Genomic DNA, 25367 nt, shown 5'->3' on the forward strand with positions numbered 1-25367 from the left:
CATCACTCATAATAATAAATTCGATATTATTCACATCTTAACAAAATGAAACTGAAATGTTTTCTCACATCATTGCTGATAAGCATACACAATGTATTTCATCTTTCTTCTTATCATACTTTTTATTGCACTTTTAAGCACCCTGACTAGTACCATTTTTAAAGATGGTATATAGATGAAGGTATTTTTATCATTACCTTATATAATTATGTCCACCTTGACACTATAATTTGTATTTAAATCAATATCGTATGTTTTCATTTTATTTCTCAGAGATTGTAATATTTTTTTTTCATCTTAAAGCAAAGGCAAATAGCACACATCTATATTTAACAACATAAGGATTCAAGCAATAATACTCTAACTAAATCTAAAAATAATTTTTTCACAAGAAATATATTCTAACTACAACTAAAAAACTTAAGTACATTATGTACCTGAAAATTGCAATACATGTTACTTGTACTGTGCATAACATAACAAGATTAATTTAACCTTATTTGACCATTCAACCTTTAAATGTACTTCGTAGCCTTGGAAAATCCAATATTTCTTAAAATCACTGACACTCCAATTGTGACCTTGAACTTTGACCTATGTTTTATGAGCGGTGATCTACTTTTTCCTATTCATTTGATAATTGATGTTGCTGGTTATTTTCAAATTTTAAGATAAGCAACATATTAACTGTTATCAAGATATTAAAGAGTTAGAGGTTTTAGATATATACCATATACAAGTACTAACTTTACATTCTATACAAAATAATATTATATGGGAATATAACCCCTACACCCTGTAACAAAAAGGCTTTCTTATAATTCAAATTTTGCCCTGTATGCCCTTAATCTGTGAGTATTTTTATTAAATAAAGATTTTCCTATTCGTCACTATCTATATTTAGAAACTGAAATACCTATATATACCTATTTAATACACTGCGTAAAGCTTGGGACGTCTAAAGAATTTACAACATCGCAACAAATACATATTTTCTCGATACACTTACTAATGCTCTTATGACGAATTCTTCTGTGACAAAATTTTCTTTTAAAAATACCCTGTAGTAAAGATTTCATGTGCACGAGGACAGTAAATAGGGGCACTATAGGGGATCGACTACAATAATTTACTATAAAGTTAAAACGCATGAATTTCCAGATGCCATCTGTGTTTTGTTGAGTAAGTTCAAATTTGTAGCTGAAAGATAAATGATAGATGATGCTTTATGTCTTTAAAACCAAGGATAATTCCGTTAAATAAAAAAGTCGGTTTCGATATGTTCCTACAAAATGGTTGCAGGAAAACTTGTTTTATGATAGGAGGCATGAACACTCCTTCTTTTACTATTGTTTATAATGTATGTTACGATGTTATGTTGTACTCCACAATTGATATTTTACACATATGTTTAAATACGAGAAAAATTATCGATTTGATAGTAAAATAACGGAAATTTATAGACACTAATGCATCTGATAATCAAATTGTTTCTTTTGAACAATCAGTGCCATACAATAAATACGGAAATGATGAATATAATTGCAAAGTACTAAATAATGTTACGCTTCATAAATCAAATTTTCCAGATAATAAATTGTTCAATTCTAAGTTTGAAAAACGAGGTTTACATATTGCACACCTTAACGTTAATCATTTAATGCCATAAATAGACGAAATAAAATGCAATTTATTAAACAAATTAAATGCGCCAGATATTTTCGCCTTACTGAGACATTTCTTGGTGATGATACAACAGATGATGAATTAAATATAAACAATTTTACACACGAAAAAAGGACCGTAAAAGTTGTCATAAAGGCGGGGGAATTGTAATATATATTGCTGACAAGGTGCCATATCGGCGCCGTTACGATATAGAAACGGACGAATTAGAATCTGTTTGGTTGGAAATTATTTACTCAAATTGCAAACCTTTTCTTTTAAATTTTATATATCGCCCACCAATCTTGGATTGACGATTATGAAAAAAAACTAAGTATAACAGATATATCAAATATAGAATATCATATTCTAGGTGATGTCAATATAAACTTTAATCCAATGAATAAAAAGAAAAAATATGACAATACAAAATGGGATAATTTGATAACGAAATATGGTTTGAAACAACTTATCACAGATCTTACTAGGATAACAAAACGTACCCAAAAAATTATAGATCATGTTTATACAATCAGTAGCAGATATATTATTGAATCGTTTGTTTCTGATACCTCATTAAGTGATCATTATCCGATATGTATTTCAAGATCAACGAAAGCATGTACCCGATTGATAAATGAACATAATTCGATTAAATATACATGTAGATGTTTTAAAAACTTCAATGAAATTGATTTTCAGGTAGACCTTGCTTTATCCGATCTTGAATTAGTCGAGCACATAATTAATCCGAATGAATCTCTTAGCTTATTTTACTCCATTTTAAATACAATATTGAAAAATCATGCACCAATAAAAGAAAAACGTATCAAACGTGAACACCGGAATGGTTTACTGATGAGATTAAATATCTAATACATGAACGCGAGTACTATCTTAAAGTAGGGAAACATGAACTATACAAATTGCTCAGAAATAAAATATCATCAATGATTAAAAAAACTAAAAGAGATTTCTTTAACAATGCTATTAAAAATAACAAAGACCCGGCATTTTTATGGAAAAATTTAAAGGACGTTTCAAATCTAAATAAAAAAGGTTGTATTACAATGCCAGATAGACTAGTGACAGGTAATAAAGAAATTTACGGAAATGTAAATATTATAAATGAATTAAACAAGTATTTTGTCAATATCTCGAATGTCATACATAAAACAAAGTTTTCAAATACAAATTTTTCAAACTTGAAAGAAACTTTAGACCAAAAGCTAATATATCATGAATTTGATATTGAATTAATTACACCGTTTGAAGTAAAACTTATATTTGAAAAACTGAATATTAAAAAAATCTACAGGATTAGATGGAATTGGACCAAACATCATTAAATATTGTGGAGATTATATTACACCAATAATTGCATCAATTATCAATAATAGTATTAATCTAATATTTTCCCAGATGATTTAAAAAGAGCTAGAGTTATACCTATTTTTAACTAAATAACTATATCGACCGATATCAATTTTATCAACTATATCCAAAATATTTGAGCGCCATATTGCCAAACAAATACACTCATTCTTTGAAAAAACGAACATAATTCATAATAAACAATCAGGATTTCGTAAAAATCAATCATGTAATACTGCACTCATTAGTTTAATAGATACTTGGTTAAAATATGTTGACAGTGGAAATATTATCGGGACTGTATTCTTAGACTTAAAGAAAGCCTTTGATTTGGTTGACCATGAAATACTTTTGCATAAACTTAAACTTTATCATTTTTCTGAAAATGCCGTTAAGTTTTTTTATAGTCATATCTTTCTAACAGAATACAACAGGTTAAGTTAGGTAATCTTCAATCTCAGACAATGAAAATAATTTCTGGTGTACCACAAGTCTCAATATTAGGACCTTCATTATTTCTAATATACATAAATGACATAGCTTTCATTGGTAATGATATAAAAATTGATTTATACGCAGACGATTCTACTCTTTATGAATCCGGAGAAAATATATCAAAAGTAGAAATAAAACTTCAAGATCATTTAAATAACATTGACAAATGGTGCAAAATAAATAATATGGCCTTAAATCCAGATAAATCAAAATGTATGGTAATAGGAACAAGACAAAACGTAAATATTATGAGAAAATTGTATCTTAAGATAAATGAAATAGCTCTTGAAAATGTAACTGATCAAAAGGTCTTGGGTATCTGCAACAACTTAAAATGGCACTTGCAAATTGACAATGTTTGTAAAAAACTTAACGGAAAAATTACCTTATTGAAAAAAATATCGTATTTTTTGCACTTTGATATGAAATTATTGTTTTACAATGCATATATATTGCTCATTATGGACTATTGTTGTATTATATGGGGTAAAGGAAACACAAACTACATAAATAATGTTTGTAAATTACAAAAACGAATTGCTAAAATCATTTTACAGCAACCACAAAGATCTCCGTCAATAAATCTATTCGAAACTCTTAACTGGTTACCGTTCCTTGACAGATGTAAATACCACACGGCGGTGCTTGTTTTTAAAACTTTAAATAACATGGCACCTACTTATATGGCAGAACTGGTGACTTTATCCGACAACAAAATATATAACTTAAGATCTAGGTCACGAAAAGATATTGTATTATGGACAAGACCTATACCAAACTATATTAAAGACACATTTTCTTATTATGGCATGAACATTTGGAACAATATACCTTTAAATATTCGTAATGTTAATAACCTTAAATGTTTTAAAGAAAAATACAAAACATATCTTGATGTTCATATGAATGAATGAGTGAGTGAGTGAGTGAATGAATGAATGAATGAATTAATTAATAAATGAACGAACGAATGAACGAACGAACGAATGATGCAATATACGTATATGTTAAAACATATTGTTGAGTGTCTGTCGAAAGTATATGAGTTGTAATATTCTAAAAATTACATATTATACATTCATTTGTCTACCTATGCATGTCCTGTTGTTGTTGTTGTTGTTGTTGTTTTCTATTTCAGAAGACCACATTGGAAATAAGATATATATGATTGTTATTGTATGTTCTTAATGTGTAACCTTCTTTAAATAAGATAATAATTATTATTATTATTATTTATTATTATAATTGCATTTGCCATGATTCTTAATTGACAAACCCGTTTGGTAGCTTTGAAATGCTACTTCTCAAATGTTTAGAAAAAGATAACATATTAAGCCTTTTTAAAGCTTGTGAAAAAAATGAACTTGTTAAAATTTCATTTAAAAATCATTTTCCTTGAATGTCCAGTATATTTTCATAAAAGAGGAAACATAGCAGACGTAAACATTGGAGAGCTTGAATTCAAAACATCTGATTTGAGGCATATAATATGAGTCGCGTCTCGACAAAACCAACATAGTGCGTTTGCGACCAGCATCTGCGCAGTCTGATCAGGATCCATGCTGTTCGCTATCAGTTTCTCTACTTTTTAAAGGGTTGGTTAGCGAACAGCATGGATCCTGATCAGACTGCGCGGATGAGCAGGCTGGCATGGATCCATGCTGGTCGCAAACCCACTATGTTGTTTTTGTCTTGACGTGGCTCATATATTTTTTATCAAGCAATGAGCAGATCCTTTTATATTTTGTTGTCTGCTTCGTTTGAAAAAATAAGCTGATTGAAAAACGGTTAAAATAATCTTTTCTCGAAAGTCTATGCTATAATGCCCATGACATTGGCATGGTTAAAAACAGAGACTTGATAAATAAATGCTTATTTCAATTCCAGTAGAAAATGGTGGACAACTCATATGATTAAACACCAATAAAAAGTCTATTTAAAAACTATAATAATAGAATATATGATTTAAGCTGAAATCTGAAGCATGTATTAGGCTATAGCTAAAATATGATGTAACGTTATAAAAGTGACATCCCTTTATGCTGTATATATACATATAATAAAATGCATGTGTACTCATGTTAAGTCTAGATTACTACTAACAAGAGGGCCATGATGGCCATAGATCGCTCACCTGACCAATCAAACTCATCCGAACAATTACCTAGACAAGCATTCTGACCAAGTTTCATGACAGGCGAGTTTAAAATGTGACCACTACAGTGTAAACAAGGATTATCCATATTTGAGCAGTGTGACCTAGTTTTTTACCCTGGTGACCCATATTTAAACTTGACCTAAAAATCATCAAAACAAACTTTCAGACCAATTTCCAGGATACTTGGATCAAAACAGTAGCAACTAGAGTGTTAACAAGATTTTCTATTTAAACTCCAGTGACCTAGATTTTCATGCGACTTAGAACTCATCCGAGCAATTACCTAGACAAGCCAAGCATCCTGACAAAGTTTGATGGTAATTGAGTCAAAAATGTGACCACTAGAGTGTTAACAAGGTTTTTCCAAATTTGGGCGGTGTAGCCTAGTTTTTCATCCGAGATGATCCATGTTCAATCTTGACCTAGAAATCATCAAAACATACTTTCAGACCAATTTACAGGATATTTGGATCAAAACAGTTGCCACTATCTAGAGTGTTAACAAGATTTTTCTTTTTTTAGCTCCCGTGACTTAGTTTTTCATCCGAGGTGACCCATGTTCGAACTCATCCGAGCAAGTACCTAGAAAAGCATTCTGACCAAGTTTGATGAAACTTGAGTAAAAAAGGTGACCGCTAGAGTGTTAATAAGGTTTTTCTATTTTCAGCTCCTGTGACCTAGTTTTCATCCGATATGACCTATGTTCGAACTCATTTGAGTTATAATCTAGACCAGCATCCTGACCAATTTTGATGTTGATTGCGGCAAAAATGTGACCACTAGAGTGTTAACAAGGTTTTTCTATTTTTAGCTCCAATGACCTAGTTTTTCATCTAAGACAACCAATGTTCGAACTCATTCAAGCTTTTACCTTGACAAGCATCCTGACCAAGTTTGATGATGATTGAAGCAAAAATGTGACCGCTAGAGTATTAACAAGGTTTTTCTATTTTTAGGTCCGGTGACCTAGTTTTTCGTCCGAGATGACCCATGTTCAAACTCATCAGAGCTACTACCTAGACAAGCATCCTGACCAGTTTGATGATGATTGAGGCAAAAATGTGACCGCTAGAGTGTTAACAAGGTTTTTCCAAATTTCGGCGGTGTAGCCTAGTTTTTCATCCAAGATGACCCATGTTCGAACTTGACCTAGAAATCATCAAAACAAACTTTCAGACCAATTTACAGGTTATTTGGATCGAAACAGTAGCCACTACAGTGTTAACAAGATTTTTCTAATTTTAGCTCCTGTGACCTAGTTTTTTTTCCAAGATGACCCATGTTCGAACTAACCTGAGCAATTACCTAGACAAGTTTCCTGACCAAGTTTGATGACAATTGAGTCAAAAATGTGACCACTAGAGTGTTAACAAGATTTTTCTATTTTTAGCTCCTGTGACCTAGTTTTTCATCCGAGATGACCCATGTTCAAACTCATCCAAGCTATCACCTTGACAAGCATCCTGACCAACTTTGATGATGATTGATGCAAAAATGTGACCTCTAGAGTGTTAACAATGTTTTTCTTTTTTAGCTCCGTTGACCTTGTTTTTCATCCGAGTTGACACATGTTCGAATTCATCTAAGCTATCAACTAGCTAAGCATCCTGACGGAATTTGATGATGATTGAGGCAAAATTGTGACCACTAGAGTGTTAACGAACAAGTGTGGACGGACGACGAACATTCAACGATCCTAAAAGCTCACCATGGACAAGCTCAGGAGAGCTAAAAAAAACGATAAATGATTGCCAATTTCAATCTTTGCATATCCTCAACTGCAACTGTATAGTTGAATGCTAAAATATTACAAAATATTTGCTTTAAAAGGCTCTCTCACCACTTATTAAGTGCATTAAATTAAGTAAATTAAATTTTTCAAATGGTATAATGCTGAGATTTTCTACCCAAGCATGTTTTACTGCAAGTACAATACAAACAAGCTCAGAAATAGAAATACATCATTGTACTGTGACAAAAAATGCGGAGAGTAATCTTGTCTCTCTCGACACAGTTTTATCATTCTTGACTATCAGACAGGATAATCTACTGTTTAAACCGGTGCTAGACAAACCTTGCCTACACCCGCCCCACCCCTCCCATGTCATGTGCTTTAAATGACGTCATTCCTGCTTTTATAAATGAACTGCGTCCCTAGGACGATGTCATTTACAGTTATAAATGAAGTTGTAAATTAATAATTTCTTTCCAAATTATTTCTAATATTTAATATGCAAGAAAAATAATCACTAGCTTCACCAGTCAGGAATATCTAGCTTTTCGGTAACTGTTTAGTGGAAACTCAGCAGAGCCTCATAACCTTCGTAAACAGTAACCATCAATAAATAAGTCATCAGTAATACAACATCTTTTATTTTAATTTACACTGAAAACAATTAACATTCATATTATATCTACTCCTTAATACAATTGCAATAGCCTACGATGACTTGATGACATATTTAGGGCTTTCTGTAAAATGGTTATACATGTACATTTTGTATGTCCTTTGTGTACTTCTTAGGTGTTTTTCGTATATAATAATTATTAGTGTTAAAGCATACCTGAACATGGCAATGAGAAGATTAAGAAGTAACACATTAGCTAGGAGCATGTAAACTCCCATTAATATAGGTACAACTATCTTTCCTGTGTCAGTCGGACATCGAGGATGTGTGCCATCTAACCACAGCGCCGCATCAAATGTACAGTCAGGAGAACCTGTAAAACAAAATAAAACCATGATATAAAATGACAAATTTAAATTCAATTATCTTAAGTTACCTTTCTGTCCCCTTGTGAGCATATAGACAACAAAATCAAAATATATCATAAAATACAATACTGAAAATATTGGTACAGTGTAACTTCTGAAAACTGAACAACTGTGGGACTACCCAATAAGTTTGGTATTTGGAAGTTTCTGGAATTCAGAAGTTCAGAATTATCTGAACAAGAAGAAACATGAGGTTTGAAAAAGCAATTGTTTAAGACACGATGAAAAATATTGAAAGCTTATTCAATTCATATTAGTGCTAAATTATAGAACTTAAAAAGTTATAACTACATTGTATATTAAATTCATTATCACCTATAACTGAATTTGTTGATACAAAGTTATAATTTCATGTTGTACTTAAGCTATTAATCATCTGTATTTTTATTACAATATACATGTACTTCTCTTTTTTTATATTTTTCACACTTTAATCAAGTGTTTGACATGCTTGACAAGTTGTGATTGTAATAGGTGTAAGATAAATGGTTTGTTGCTAATTGGAATATACTGACATTTTAAAGTTTTACAATCTCAATTATAATATTCTTTCATGCCTTTTTCAATTTTCGGATTTTGGAAGTAAATCTTAATTGATATTACCCAAATTTTACCGGAAAATCGTTCGAAATTCAGAATTTAGAAGTTTCGGAGGTTTTATTTACAAAGAAAACAGAAGGAGAAATTCTTGGACCCAGAAAATGTTCGGATTTCAGACTTTTTCCGGATTTTAGAAGTTCCGGAATTCAGAATTTACTCTGTATATAATAATGAAATAGTGAAATGATGGTATATCATGAAATAAAACACTGTTAACTGTGATATATCATCCACCAGACACTTGTAATTACAGTCTTTCAAAACAAATATTACTCTGACCCATTGAACATCAATTCTTGTAACATTACTTCAACAAAACTTCATTTTAAACAGAATTTATTTCAAAATAGCATAGACTGTAACACAAACCAGTCATGTTTAATCTAAAACTACAAGCATCAGTGAGAGGGTGGCCAAGTGATGAAGGTGCCAGCACCAAACCTCTTGTGGCATTGTGGGCTCAAGCCCTGGGGCTGAAAGTGATTAACCTTTGACACAAGTATACAGCCAGGCCAGTCTGCACTACCAGGCAATCCAACCAGGCTCCATACTGATGGATGACAAAATTCTTAACTTATATTTAAAGACACATAAATATAAGTCAATTTAATAATTCCACAGGTAAAATGTTAATTCAGGAGGATAATGTAGTGGCAAAACTGGTTAAAATATGACTTGATATGATAAGTAATTGCATTTTATAGTCTAAGTTTCATGCTTACGCACGTTCACCGACTTTACAGCTATTACCCCTGGTCATCGGGCTACTGGTATCTATCTATCAATCTCCCTGGGAAGTCTTTTAACTCAGCTTAGTGCAACCGACACTTGGCGCAACGGAATTATACCACCCTCGCAGGTACCCATTTACACCTAGGTGAAGTGAAGCAATCGCAGGTAAATTTCTTGCTCAAGGAAATTAGCAGTGCCCCTGTGGTGGTGGGTTATTAAATGTGGGAAAGAGATTGAATCTTAACCTAAAAAAATTTCATAAATTTCAGATACGATTTATATTAAAGTATAAATTAGAGTACCTTCAATTTCCTCGAGGAACAATTCACCATAAATGTTCCAGTAAGATTTCCGTATGACGTCTACAATGGTGTACCATCTTAACGGAGAGTTCGGGAAAAGGATAGAATGTGAGGCGATGGCGTACGACACAACAAACACCATCAATATTACCAGAAAATACATCAAATCTTGAACCTGAAAAAACAAAACCAGTCACTGAATAGTCACTAAACTTCAATGTTAAAACATAATTTGTATTTTCTGCACTTAATTAAAAAAATTTCTAAAACAACTTTTGACTTTTTAAGAAATAATTACTGGTAGTAGATTTGAACTCATCGGGATACGGACAAAAGCCTCCACCGACGAAAGCCCCCCCCCGTATAAAAATGAAAAGGTGGACAAAAGCACCCCACCCCCATAATATTTACACATAGGACAACCCCCCTCCATAAAAAAGTAAAGATAGGACAAAAGCCCCCACCCCATGGTCAATAAAATTTACATGTAGTGTATAGTTGTGTTTTTATGACTGTGTTTAAAAGATATGTATGGACATCACATGTAGGTGACATAGTGCTAAGGATATTAATTTGATCCCTTTTCAAAAGTGATTAAACATTACTTATCTTCTGACCCTTGTTGTGTATATTAAAAGCTATGAATTCAGTATCACATGTATGCACTATTTCATCTGTTATCATATACTTTGTTATCACTTCAATAATTATATACATTATAAATACAATGTAAACATTAAATCAAATTTTTTCATTTTTATTTAAAAGTTTGTGTGAAATTTGATGACTTTGAGCACCTGTGCGTGTGAAGAAAGATGGGGAGAGCTTTTGTCCTACCTGTATTTTCGATGGAGGGGGGGGGGGCTTGTGTCCTGTGTAAATTTCAGCGGGGGGGGGGGGCTTTTGTCCACCTTGTCATTTTTAGACAGGGAGGGGGGGGGGGGGGCTTTTGTCCTACACTCAAACTCATCATGTACAAGTAATATCTGTCAACATCAACAAAACTTCTTGAACTTGTTTCTTTTTTCAAAATTATAAACATCAAAGACATATTAAAATCATATGGCTTAAATATTTTCATTGCAATAATGTGTGCAGGAAACTGAATACACATCTAAATATATACTGTACATACTTAAATAACTTGGCATTTTTGTGTCGCCTCTACGGAGTAGTGGCGACATATAGGGATCACTTCTCCGTCGTCTGTCTGTCTGTCTGTCCGTCCGTCACAAAACTTGTCCGGACTACCCCTCCTAAACTACTGGTGCAATTTCATCCAAACTTTACAGGAATGATCAGTACCAAGTCTAGTTGTGCATATTGTCAGATTTTCCGGTTCAATGACTTTTGTCAGAGTTATGGCCCTTTAATAATTTTTAATTTTAAAGTTTGTCCGGACTACTTCTCTTATACCACTTATGCAATTTCAATGAAACTTTACAGGATTGATCTGTAGCTCAAGTCCTTGCGCATATTGAACAGGTTTTCCGGTTGAATGATTTTTGGCAGAGTTATGGCCCTTTGATAAAAAGGTTTCTTTTTCTGTGTGTTGCCAGATACACAAAAGCTTGTCCGGACTACTCCTCATAAACTACTGATGCAATTTCATCCAAACTTTACAGGAATGATCAGTACCAAGGCTAGTTGTGCATATTGTCAGAATTTTCCGGTTCAATGATTTTTGTTTGAGTTATGGCCCTTTAATAATTTTTATTTTTAAAGTTTGTCCGGACTACTTCTCTTATACCACTAATGCAATTTCAATGAAACTTTACAGGATTGATCTGTACCTCAAGTCCTTGCGCATATTGCACGGCTTTTCCGGTTGAATGATTTTTGGCCCTTTGATAAAAAGGTGTTTTTTTTCTGTGTGTTGCCAGATACGCAAAAGCTTGTCCGGACTACTCCTTATAAACTACTGGTGCAATTTTATCCAAACTTTACAGGAATGATCAGTACCAAGTCTAGTTGTGCACTGTCCGTCTGTCCGTCTGTCACAAAATTTGTCCCAACATGAAATTGGCCATCATGAGGCGACACATGTGATTACTGATCGCTCTTGTTTAAACATTCTTATAAAATTACAGTCATGTGCTTTTTACAATAATACTACATTATCATTCATTTGATAAATTCCAATAATATATCACTTTTAACATAATTAGTATTATATAAATTGTGCAACTTTTTAAAACTTTTTTAAAATAAGAAACAGTCCAATAACATGTAAACAAAAAAAATATAAAAAACTATTTACCATTCGACCAATCATGACAAGCTTTGGTCCTAACTCCTTATGGACAGAGAATATATGCAGCAGACGCAGGAAAAACGAGACAAAATTGAGCGCGAGAAATACTCTGGCTGCCTCAAACGTAGATGAATGCGGCAGAAATCTTAGAACCATTCCAATAATGAACAACACTATCGTTATAATGTCCACAATATTCCATGTATCCGTGATATAACTTTGTAATTTGGCCGCCAGGGAATTAGAAGCAGTTGTTGCAACCTGGAAAAATAATAAACTAATGTAAATCATAAAATATTTACTTATCTTTTTTATCTTATTTTATTTTATTCTACAAATTTTACATGCCTGATCATGTGCATAGATTTAATACCCAGTTTCTAAATATAATCTTTATAAAGACTAATAAAATCATAAAACTTTCTTTTCCATTTGAAAAAATATAAAAAGCAAATATACAATAATTGTTTTTCAATAAATTATGGTGGTATTTCCTGAATGTATTAATTTTACTCATTAATAATGAACAAAAGTTTCATCAATTAACCCAACAAATTGGGTGCCAGGACTTTTTATCATATATATGATGGTCACCCTTCATAAGTACAAACATCTATGTTATATCAGTTTGTAAAATCCATTGGTCATGAAGTCAAAATATAGAGACTACCTCATGAATATAATATAAATGATTGAACATTCTGGAAAAAAAACCCAAAAACTTTTTCTATCTGATTCATTTTGCAATGACAAGTTATCGTCTAATCTATTCAAGATGCAATTTACATAGTTGTGTTATTAAATTATTTATATTGTCTTACAAATCTTACTTTATTCAAAGATGTACACTATATAAAAATAATTATGAATTAATACACTATACTTTTTATTACTTTTGACAGTTGAAATATAATATAAAGATGAAATATAAAATAAAACAATGTAATGTGTTAGATCTACTTCAAATTAATAAGCATATACACAAGTGCACAGAATCTGATATAGAATCTACTCTGAGCAATAAAATTCATTATATCTTCTTTACATAAAAAAAACCTTGCCAATTAATATACCATTGACAGAATAGTTTTATAAAATTATATTGTTAGAAACAGTTACATGACAAAATTTATTTCTTAACACTAGTTACTTGGCAAACCAATGCAATTAAGGTTGTACCAGGCACCAAAGCAAGATGATTTTGACTAATCTTGGGTGTTGAAAAAATTAAAGCAACACCAAGGGTCAAAACTACCTCACCTGCTGGAGCTAAGACATGCATAAACTCCAGTAATTTGTTTGCCTCATTAAGTCGCCGATTACGATGACGCAGGGATAAACGATGGCTGCATTTCTGAGGCTTCAAACTTTAAAGGCAACCCCTCAAACACTTTGAAACAGGTACGTACTATCACAAAGTGCACAATGTTCACTAACTGCCCTGCCCATAGGTATAAATGTAACTAGTAGCAGTTAACTCCAAAACCAATGTCTAGAAATAAATAGTGCTTCAAATTTCTTTTTTAAATGTTTCCAAATTTTGTGGGTGTGGATTATACAGAAAATGTAAATAAATGAGGTTCTTTATTTTTCTGTTTACATTCTCATATCTCATGAAAGATGTTAACAATATAAATAAAAAAATCAACAAAAAACAACAACAAAAAAACAAGCAAAACTATACTTTGCAAAGGGATCAGTAGATATTTTTAGTAAAAGCTACAAATAAATATTATATACATTTTGTAAGACAATACTTTATAGTTACAAACAACAAGAAACACATATAACATTGACATTAGTTACATCATGTTTAGTCCCCCCCCCCAACAAAAAGAAAATATCCATGGCATTATTAATACCCTTAAGATTTTGTTGATAAAACATGAGATCTGTAATATTCAATAAATTAACTAAAACCAGTTTGTATCATTCTTACCCTTTTTTAACATTTCAGATCAATTAAAAACTTAATATGTGTCCATAGGACACGGGTGCCCCCATCGCGCCACTGTTCTGTCAATCTTATGACTCTAGGTCAAATATTTTTTGAAAACTAAAAATCTTTTACTAAAGTATAGGGCAAGAACTTTACAAATACTGAATAAATCCACAAGCAAACCCAAGGTGCATAAGTACACATGCTGACCAAAATTCTTGAAAACTTTCAGGCCTACAAGTTAAATACTTTTTGAGCTATGCATGAACAAGTTGAAAATTGCAAATTTATACTACTGTAAGTCAAGGGCAATAACTCTAACAAAACTGAAAAAAATCCACATGCAAAATCCCGGGTGCATAGCTTCACAGTGATGTGAATCATTATTCCTGTATTTTAGTGATGTTGATCATTATTCCTGTAAAAATGGTTGATTCTAACTCAAGCACTCAAGGAACAAATAACAACATAATGAAACAGTTTTTACTAAGTCAAGGGAAATAACTCTACAAATACTGGATAAGTTCACAGGTGCAAAACTAAATATGCTGAGCAACCTTCCCGTAACGTTTAATGACTCTATGTCAAATCCTTTTTGAGTTACATGCGACACAAGTTGAAAATTGCAAACAATTTCTAAGTCAAGGGCAATAACTCTTAAAATACTAAATAAATCCAGACGATAATACCCAGGTACACAACTACACATGCAGATCAATATTCCTGTAAAGTTAAATGACTCTAGGTCAAATCCTTTTTGAGTTACATGCGACACAAGTTGAAAATTGCAAAATTTTACTAATCAAGGGCAATAACTCTATACATAATAAAAATATCCAGACCAAAATACCCAGGTGCACAACTACACATGCTGATCAACATTCCTGTAAAGTTTTATGACTTTAGGTCAACTACTTTTTGAGTTACATGCGACACAAGTTGAAAATTGCAAAATTTTACTAAGTCAAGGGCAATAACTCCATAAATACTAAAATATCCAGGCGAAAATACCCAGGTGCACAACTACACATGCTGATCAACATTCCTGTAAAGTTTCATGACTGTAGGTCAACTAATTTTTGAGTTTCATGCGACACAAGTTGAAAATTGCAAAATTTTACTAAGTCAAGGGCAATAACCTTAAAAATACTAAAAATATCTAGACGGAAATACCCAGGTGCACAACTACACATGCTGATCAACATTCCTGTAAAGTTTCATGACTCTAGGTTAAATACTTTTTGAGTTACGTGCGACACAAAAGTGAACGGACGGACGGACGGAAGGACGGACAGACGGAAGGACGGACAGACGGACAAGGGTAAATCTAGATGCCCGCCACTTAAGTGGGGCACAAAAACTAAGAACACCTACATTAAATTTTCTGTTCTGGAATCGTCCCCCAATCAACATCCCCCAACCAAAAGAGACACAAGAGCACCGCTAGGCTGAGCATTTTATGCCCGAAAGTGATTTTTTTAGTAAAGATGAAGCATTTGTAAGACATGGGAATTAAATCAAGTATTACCTCCTTCAAATAACAATCCTCCTTTGAAAGTTCAATATTGTGGTCCAAATGGAACTTAAATTATGCCCCGGTGACTGTTTTCAGTTCTAAAGTAATAGTAACCTTGACCTTTGACCTTGTGACCCCAAAATCAATGGGGGTCTTCTACCCAATATGGACAATCAAACTATGAAGTTTAAACAGAGCGGGCCAAATGAAACTTAAGTTATGTTCCGAAAACTGCTTTTAGTTTTAAGGTAATAGTGACCTTGACCTTTGACCTTGTGACCCCAAAATCAATAGGGGTCTTCTACCTAATATGGACAATCATTCTATGAAGTTTGAATATTGTGGTCCAAATGGAACTTAAGTTATGCCCCGGAAACTGTTTCCAGTTCTAAGGTAATAGTAACCTTGACCTTTGACCTTGTGACCAAAAAATCAATAGGGGTCTTTTTCCGAATATGGGCAATCAAACTATGAAGTTTAAACACAGTGGGCCAAATAAAACTTAAGTTATGTTCCAAAAACTGTTTTCAGTTTTAAGGTGGTAGTGACCTTGACCTTTTACCTTGAAACCCCAAAATCAATAGGTGTCTTCTACCCAATATGGACAATCATCCATTGAAGTTTAAACACTGTGGGCCTAATGGAAGTTAAGTTATGCCCAAGAAACTGTTTTTATTTTTAAGGTAATGGTGACCTTGACCTTTGACCTTGTGACCCCAAAACCAATAGGGGTCTTTTACCCAATATGGACAATCATCCATTGAAGTTTAAACACTGTTGGCTAAATAGAACTTAGAATATGCTCCGGAAATTGTTTTCAGTTTTAAGGTAATAGTGACATTGACCTTTGACCTTGTGACCCAAAAATCAATAGGGGTCCTCTACTCAATATGGACAATCATCCTATGAAGTTTGAACACTATGGGCCAAATGGAACTTAAATTATGCTCCGGAAACTGTTTTTAGTTTTAAGGTTATAATGACTTTGACCTTTGATCTTGTGACTTCAAAATCAATAAGGGTCTTCTATCTAATATGGACAATCATCCCATGAAGTTTGAACACTGTGGGCCAAATGGAACTTAACTTATGCTCCGGAAACTGTTTTTAGTTTTAAGGTCATAGTGACCTTGACCTTTGACCCCAAAAACAATAGGGGTCTTCTACCAATATGGACAATCATCCCATGAAGTTTGAATATTGTGGACCAATGCTTTAAAAGGTCACATGGTAACTTTACAACTTTTCTGGTGGAGGCAAACCTCAGGTGTACCTTTAATGCAGAATTTCTGGCATAAGTTAGCCACCTAAGTAGAAACGCAGATATTCTATAAGCTAGACGGAAAGCTTCCTCATAGTCTTGCCCACAGTGAGGGGCAAGTTATTTGAAATCAGTGACCTTAACAACTTAGCTATAGAGGCGATAACAGTATAGAAACAAGGCTAGCCTGCACTACCTTATAGCTGGACAAGGCTTGAGTGGTTGAGTGGACTGTTCCAAAGTCGGAGCACACAAATTCAACAGGTAAACTATGCTTGCCTAATTCTATACAGCTACCTGCTAAAACTTATCAGAATTTTTTTATTTTCTTTTTCCAGATTGAAATCCCTTAAAGCACTCCTAAACTATTATTATGTATTTCTAATTCATAGTTGGGAAAATGTATTACACAAACTTTAATACATACATTAGAAAATACATAAACAAAAACAACATGAAAAGACAACAAAAAAACAATGCAGTGTTATAAGATTTTGCTGAAAGATAGAAATACATGGATAAGGTTACTAATTTATAGTTATTATAAAACGTTTCCCTATAACTATAGCATAAGTAAGATACTAATCAAACAAGAAGAGACTCTCTTTTTCTACTTACATGCAGATGTAGCTATAGTAAGGATACAAGATTATTTCCACAGTGTAAAAAATCGAAAATATAACTATTATATACATTCTTTTTGTACTAAGTACACTATAGATTTCCTAATACCGTTTTAATAACATTATGGTGACAAACCTTTTAGGTTCTTTGTTTCAATAACATTTGATTTGTGGTGTTTGCCGCTCAACACCACTCAATTTCTTTGTTTTGATGACACGCATGGTATTCTCCACTCAAAACCACTAAAGTTATTTGTGTTTTAGTAATACACAAGGTGTTCACCTCTCAAACCACTCAGCAATACTTGTGCTTTTGGCAGTTAAAACCACTAAAGTAATTTTAGTAACACTTATGGTGTGGTGTTTATAATCACTCAAATCCACTCATAATTTCAGTAACACTCATGATGTCCATCTAAACAATGACTTCTGATGACTCAAGTATAAACAAATGGGTAAAGTGCTAAATTATTGTAGCTTCTCCTTCATTTAATTGTATAGTTTTTAAAACACTCAAACCATACCATCATAAAATGCACTACTTTTTGACTGCATGCCATGCTGGATTATTTAACAGTAAAACTTTAGTATAATTTAAACATGTCTTAGAGTTGCCTATAAGACAGAATGCTCAACTATTCTCAGTGCTTACAGTATCAAGGGGCATAACTCTGTAAAAAGGTAATCAAAGAGAGATGGGTGGGGTCTATGCCAATCATATTCGATAATCAGAGAGCGAGGGTGGGAAGTTTCAACTTGATCCTTTCCGTCGTTTTGGAGATATCAAACTTTGCAAGTAAAACTTAACCAAAGTGTGAATGAGGCATCATCACAGACATGAGTACAATAGCCCTTGTTATTCTTTGAATAGTAGAGCTAAATAAAAATTCACCCCAAACAATTTGCATTCTCAAAATTATAAAAAGTATCAAAACAGTATCTGAGTGACCTTTTTCAAGCATAATCTGAATATATTATTTCTTTACTCCAGCTGAATATATTACATGCATTTCTTTTCAATCTGAATATATAATGATCATCACATCAAACAAGAGAAGGAAATATATAACATACCTGTCGTACTTCCTCTGAGAAAATTGTAACCACCCAAATCATGAGAATGATCTCAGCAGTCGTTACATTCGGGTTGAAATCAAATATGAGCACATACGTGAACAGTCCTAGGAACACAAGGTATGACAACTGAAAAATATAGATACGTAAACCTGGTATAAAATTTGTAAAAATGTATCCCATGTGGTGTTAACTTCATTTGGTATAAATTCTATGTTGAAAAGGGAAATAACTCAAATAAACTGATATCAGAATTTTGTCCCTTGTGTTACAAGTGCACACTATCATGATAAGCAAGAATTCCAAGTTTCATGTTGATGACACAGAAGCAATCATGATGGCTTGATTTTTTCTTCAAAACAGACAAACTAAATTGAAGAGAGGTTTCACATTTATTTAAAAATCTTCTATTAAAAAAAAGATATTATTATAAGCATATTTATTTGAGCTAAGCTGTCACCGCTATTTTTAGTTCATTTCTTAAATTCAAAGGAATACGGGATATATTTTTTTATAACTGCAAATATTAAACTCTCTTTTTCGAGGATCAATTTCCTTATAACATTCATACTCTATCAGTCCCACTGCATTTTCTAAACTGACTGCGGCCCGAAATGATTGATTATTGCAATACCCTGCATTGTTGTTTACTGACCCCCAGATTTGGCTACATTATTTCTGGGGTTTACATGTTGGATAACAGGGAAAGTGTTGTGTTTCATGCTGCGACACAATTAAGACAAAGAACACCAAAACAACCCGTACGAAAATTCCAGCCGTAAAATAGCAGGAAAAGACACAGAAATTGGACGTAAAATCACTTTCCCAGGCGTAAAACACACGTAATTTTTTAAGAGCAGGAAATACATGAAAAGTATGGCCGTAATTTTCTATTTTTTTACGGCTGTACTTTTCTTTACGGACGTAAAATTTGACTTTAATTTGACTGTAAAAGTGTACTCTAAGGTTCTTTAGTTGGAATCTAGACATTAAAAAGTTGAAATATTATTCTATGCCCAGAAAATGCACAGACGCTTGGGGTTTGGAGCTCAAAACGCCTTTAAAATCCAAATAAAATTCTTATTTGTCAATCCCAGGACATGTACTGATCATATATATAAAAAAATCTTAATATATGCCGTTTTGAAAAAAAATCATATTTCAACATCTATAATAATATTATTATAGATGTTGAAATATGATTTTTTTTCAAAACGGCATATATTAAGATTTTTTGATATATATGATCAGTACATGTCCTGGGATTGACAAATATGCATTTTATTTGGATTTTAAAGGCGTTTTGAGCTCCAAACCCCAAGCGTCTGTGAGAAAATGCATTCATCTGGATATAGTTTGTTGCTACTCCTATGAAAATTTAACGTCAGTCTTCAATAAGTTTGACCTTGGTCTCTTCTTCTAAATGGGATTTGTCCATTTAATATTTATATAAACTGATACCAGTATTTACACCTTTTATGTTATGCTAACAATAATTAAAAGTTAAAATGTGCAAAGAGCAGTAGCTCCAAAATTATGCAAAATAGTTAATATATGATTCTTAAACAGTCTGAACTTAACACAAAAAGATCTATCCATCTGTGAAGTTTCAAATTAATATTTCCAATACTTTTAAAGTTGTATGATTAAGACAAAAAATAAGCAAGGAAAAGTACAAAAGGGAAATAACCCCCAAATCATACAATAAAGAGTTATGGTTCTTAGGCATTGCACTTCTCATAAATGAGATCTACTTATATGAGGAGATTTAGAATTATTGTCTCTAACATTTTTGTGAACAACTTACAAAAGGCAATAAACTCCATTACTTTGCAGGAGAGTTATGTATAATTAAGAAAAAAAACATGAATCAAACTTGTTATCAATATCAAATATTTAAATGCTACTAGTATTTGATAGAAATACAATAATGAAGCAATGTGCTTATACATTATACCCCACTGTGAAACTAAGTCATAGTATGCCCTTGAGGCTTTAAATCTATTGTACAAATAATGCCTGGTAATTTCTTATAACCAAGAAAAGTAAATACTGCACCCCACTAAGATTTAACAACACAGATCTGATAAAACTACTTCCCTCTTATCTACATACATATCTGCATGGCGGTTAATACTCACTCTGTTTACTCATGCTGACCAGACTGTTCTATTTGGTTATTTTGGGAGAGGCTACAATATACATTTTATGTGTAGAATCTGTGTTAAAATAACATGCTAAATTATCTTTCAAAAACATAATTATTCACTATTTATTTAGGTATTAAACATAGTTTATACATATAAATGAATGTAAAAAATAAAATGATGGGTGATTTAGTTTTTGGATATCCCTCAGAGTTTAAAATTATAATGGAACCTTTCAGTAATACAGTAACAGTTTGAATTCAAAGGAATTGAGGTCAGTGCAAATACAAAGGAAACATTGATATTGTAGAAATTCTGTAGATATTATTGTGTTTTAAATGTAAGGATGCATATTTCTAATTTATCAAAGAAAACATTTAAAGTCTTACTAGAGTGGTAAATAGAAATGAGAAGAATTTTAACCGAAGTGTGAATGTGTAGATTATAACATTGGACAAGAAGATAAACAGCAGAATCATTCAAAGTCAAAACTTCAGGTAAACAACTTTTACATACATTAAATTTAATGCAGAAACAGATTAGCTTTTTTAAATCAAAACTTTCAAGTGGTATTGTACAGAAATTAGTTTTGTTTTTCTTTCAACTTGACTAAAACAGAAATCTGCATGTACATATAAAAATGTAGGAACATCTTCATCATTTCTTAAATACAGTATGTTAGATATTTTAAGTTTAAGAAAAAAATGATAGAAATTGATAAGTAAGACACTGGTCAACACCATATTATGTATAATATTATATCAATTTAGATTATGAGATTACATTGCAGGCTTGGACCATGCAGTACAGACTGTGAGATGCTGTCTGAATGTTTATGTGTGCAACATTTAACTAGCGTAAAGCCCAGAAAGGTAACTATGTTTTAAATCTCTAAACAATACCATTTACAATATAATTAAATATCATAAAATAAAAATATTTGAAATGAAATTCTTGTCAAATTAAGTTATTGTTAAGACTATCAATAAACATCACTGTTGACTCAGTTTGGACATTATAATTATTGTACAGTGAAATAAGATAATGAGTTGAAGCTTTTATATTTTTGAATATGCAGCATTAGCATGAAAATTGTATATTATCTTTTGAGATATTATGAAATGCAATATTGTTGTATTAAATATCTAATACTGATCTCATTGTAATTCCATCTTTAATAAATTAACTAATATTATACATGTATAATCAATGTATAATTTTGTCCTTAAAGGTGAACTGAACACAACCCTGTGAAATTCCTGGTGTTCGAAACCAAAGCAAAGTGCTGGAACAGATGGACATGGTAAATAGAAATTGTAGTTTAAATAATCAGATTTTTTTTTATTTCATATCGGCAGTTTAACTTATAAGCTTGACTTTTTGAAGAATAAGGAAAGCTATCCTAGGCCCCCCCTCCCCGAGGGTCGGTGATGGCTTAACCACTTATGTTAAAGTTAATAATGCTCCTTTTTCGACTTAGAATTTATGTTAAAGTTAAAGAACCACCACAAATATTTTCCAATTCCATAGACATTTGGCTGTGAAGCTTTGCACACTTGTTCACCATCATGTTTTCAATCTGTACACAGAAGAAAGTGACTGTATCAAGCATTTTGACAGATTTATGCCCCTTTTGACATTTAAAATCTATGTCCAAGTTTGCGTACAACCTCAAGTATTTTCAAAGTCCATTGACACATGGCTTTGAAACTTTGCATACCATACTTGTTCACCATATGTCCTCAACCTGTACACAGGAGGATGTCATTGATCAAGCATTTTGACAGAATAATGCCCCTTTTCGACATAGATTTTATGTTAAGTGTGCGTAGCATCACAGATATTTTCAAATTCCATTGACATTTGGCTTTGAGACTGTGCTCACTTGTTCACCCTTACTATTATCATGGTGGGGGCATTATAAAATGCATGTCAGAAAATAGGCAAAATGTCAAGATTCTTATACTTAAAACTTTACACCTTCAATGATAAGAGGAAAGTTGTTGTAATATTAAAATAGGAAATGCATATTATACAATACTTGATATGGCTGATATTTTACAGATATTGTTGGAACAACATTACAAATGGTGCATTGAGACACAAGATTCTTAAAAGGTCACAAAAAGGAGAGGCTACAACTGCAACTAGATTGAACAGCAAGTGAAAAAATCAACTCATTCCATGAACTTAGTAAAACAAATGACAATCTTTTTAACAAACAGTTGAGTTTAATTTGTAGAGTTGAAACAAAATTGATTTCATAAACCTAAAAAACAAGCAATTCTTTGGTTATATATCTATGTTAGGGACAGGTTTTGTGTTTGTGATCATTTGTTGTTTGTTACTGGTTTATTTTCTCATATGTTCCAGGTTTCAGAAAAAAATAGATTCTATGAAACATGTGACAATTAAACAAGGATGACAAGCTTGTTCTTCAGATGCAAAGAAATCAAAGCATACTTTTAGGACAGACGTAAAAATTAGTATAGACGTAAAATTTGAATTTTGTACGCCCGTAAAAGGAATTTACGGGCGTAAATTTAATATAGACGTAAAATCTGGATTTTATACGGCCGTAAAGGGAATTTTTACAGGCGTAATTTTTATTTTTGAATTCCTGCTCATTTAAATATTACGTGTCATTTGTACGCCCGGAATCCGTGCCATTTACGGCTAGTTTACATGCGTTAAACCGTATTACAGGCGTAATTTATTCTATAATATTAGAAAAAGCATAAGGTGTATTTTCTTTTGTACGGGCGTAAAATAAAAAAAAAATCCGTCTATTTTACAGCTGGAAAATTTCATACAGGGAATTGGCTAACGTTGCATTCTGATGCTTTTTACTTACTTACCACATTATATTGAGAGAAATGATACAAGTGGAAAGGATAAGTTTTAAGGTTTATTTAATGATGATAACCGATGTTACGACCCTCACAAGTCTTCATCAGAGTTACTTACCACATTGTTCATAAAGATGATTACAGGGGCATTAAAGAAGTAGTAGATTCTTTCTCGAACACCCAACATCTTTTTCTGTTCTTGCTCGTCATTCTTGGTTTGGTCCTTACCTTCCTCGCCTACTCGTCTTTATGAAAATATGAGAATTTTGACACAATACATACATGAATAATAAATCAAGAATATCTTAGATGTTTGTCAGACTAACCCTGTTAAAGGACTCCACTGAAATTTCTTGACGTACAGGATTCGAAATATTTTCTTTAACATCTATCGCCTAATAATTTGTTTGCCAACTTTCTTTCCCTTGCTTCGTTTGTCATGAAGAAGGACTTTTAATATGCAAAATGAAACAAAACTGAAGTGTTTAAAAGCTTTTAACTCATATTGGACTAAAACCACACCATAAATTGATTTTCAATTTAATTTTGAATATATTTCTTAGTTATTATTTGCATGTTTTTTTTTCTCTTAATTTCAAGTGCCAAAGTTGATATAAAAGTTGATTATAGTACGAATTTATTTTTTAGTTTTTCAGCATTTGGACCTCAATGGAGCTCTCTCAAGTGCATATGTCAAATTCCAGCTTAAATGGCAGAGAAAGACCTCAGGTGCCCCTTCATTCATAATTTCAGGCAAAAGCAGTCTGCAGAGTACAACCACCAATAATAATAAGCTGGATAGCTTCTTTTCAAACATGATTCATAACCACAAACGTAATGTGCAATTTATTTGAAATCAGCAATTTATTTGAAATCAGCAATCCTAACCATTTAGTCACACCCTAAACACCTAAGTAAGCAAGAACACTTTCTTATCATAACTTAATGCATATATAAGTATTTAAAATATCTAGCAGTATGCACACTTATAATGTATGTACACTTGGTACATAAAAAGATTGATTGACCCTCATTAAATGCATATGAATAAATCGAAACCCTATAAATTTTGTATTTTTTGGTTGGGTTTAACACCACAGCAACACAGTAGGTCATATGATAACTTTCCATTGTTGTTCTTTAAGCTAGCTTGATAGTTTCCTCACATGAAAGAATTCGAAGTCCCTGGCAAGATTCGAACCCACAGCGGTGAGGGGCAAATGTTTTGAAGTCAACAGGAAACTTATAAATGTTCATAAAGTATGTACATCATTTGTAGAGAAATAATACTTACAGTGAGTTTCTTCTTCTGTTCAATTTGCTTTTCTGTCGTCTCAAAGGTTTTTTATCATCCTGATCCTGAAGTGAAAATGAAAAAAAAAAACCAAAAACAATGAAACAAACAGAGTTTTTTTATATTATTTTTTTTTAATAAAAGTTTTGCAGTAATTATATATGATTTGTACTGAGAGACGTAATATATTGCCTGTTGATAAGTGTTTATAACAATTAAGAAATAGGACTAATAAACCTACTATCCAATTGACTAATAGGACTAATAAACCTACTATCCTACTATCCAATTACCCTGCTGGGACCAAT

At 32.3% G+C, this 25367-nt stretch overlaps 1 protein-coding gene and 1 long non-coding RNA gene across 5 annotated transcripts in view; one reads left to right on the forward strand and one right to left on the reverse strand.

The window, feature by feature from the left end:
• LOC132737397 (transient receptor potential cation channel subfamily M member-like 2) overlaps positions 1–25367 on the reverse strand; it is a 59749-nt gene that overhangs the window by 25082 nt on the left and 9300 nt on the right. For all 3 annotated transcript variants that reach the window (XM_060724677.1, XM_060724676.1, XM_060724675.1), the window contains exons 7-12: positions 25060–25124; positions 23884–24010; positions 18770–18898; positions 12363–12617; positions 10103–10277; positions 8257–8413 (exon numbers count right to left, since the gene is read on the reverse strand). In XM_060724677.1, coding sequence (XP_060580660.1) covers positions 8257–8413; positions 10103–10277; positions 12363–12617; positions 18770–18898; positions 23884–24010; positions 25060–25124 — 908 coding nt within the window. The remainder of the gene's footprint in view (positions 1–8256; positions 8414–10102; positions 10278–12362; positions 12618–18769; positions 18899–23883; positions 24011–25059; positions 25125–25367) is intronic.
• On the forward strand, positions 20319–23120 carry LOC132737396 (uncharacterized). Of its 2 annotated transcripts, XR_009626732.1 has the most exons (4): positions 20319–21413; positions 21707–21788; positions 22148–22219; positions 22981–23120. It is a non-coding gene; the product is annotated as an uncharacterized LOC132737396 (long non-coding RNA). The 2 variants fall into 2 exon arrangements; XR_009626733.1 differs by lacking the exon at positions 20319–21413 and having other exon boundaries at positions 21649–21788.

Source organism: Ruditapes philippinarum, unplaced genomic scaffold (genome assembly GCF_026571515.1).
Source record: "Ruditapes philippinarum isolate M1 unplaced genomic scaffold, ASM2657151v2 ctg3693_1_1_1_1, whole genome shotgun sequence".
NCBI classification, from domain to species: domain Eukaryota; kingdom Metazoa; phylum Mollusca; class Bivalvia; order Venerida; family Veneridae; genus Ruditapes; species Ruditapes philippinarum.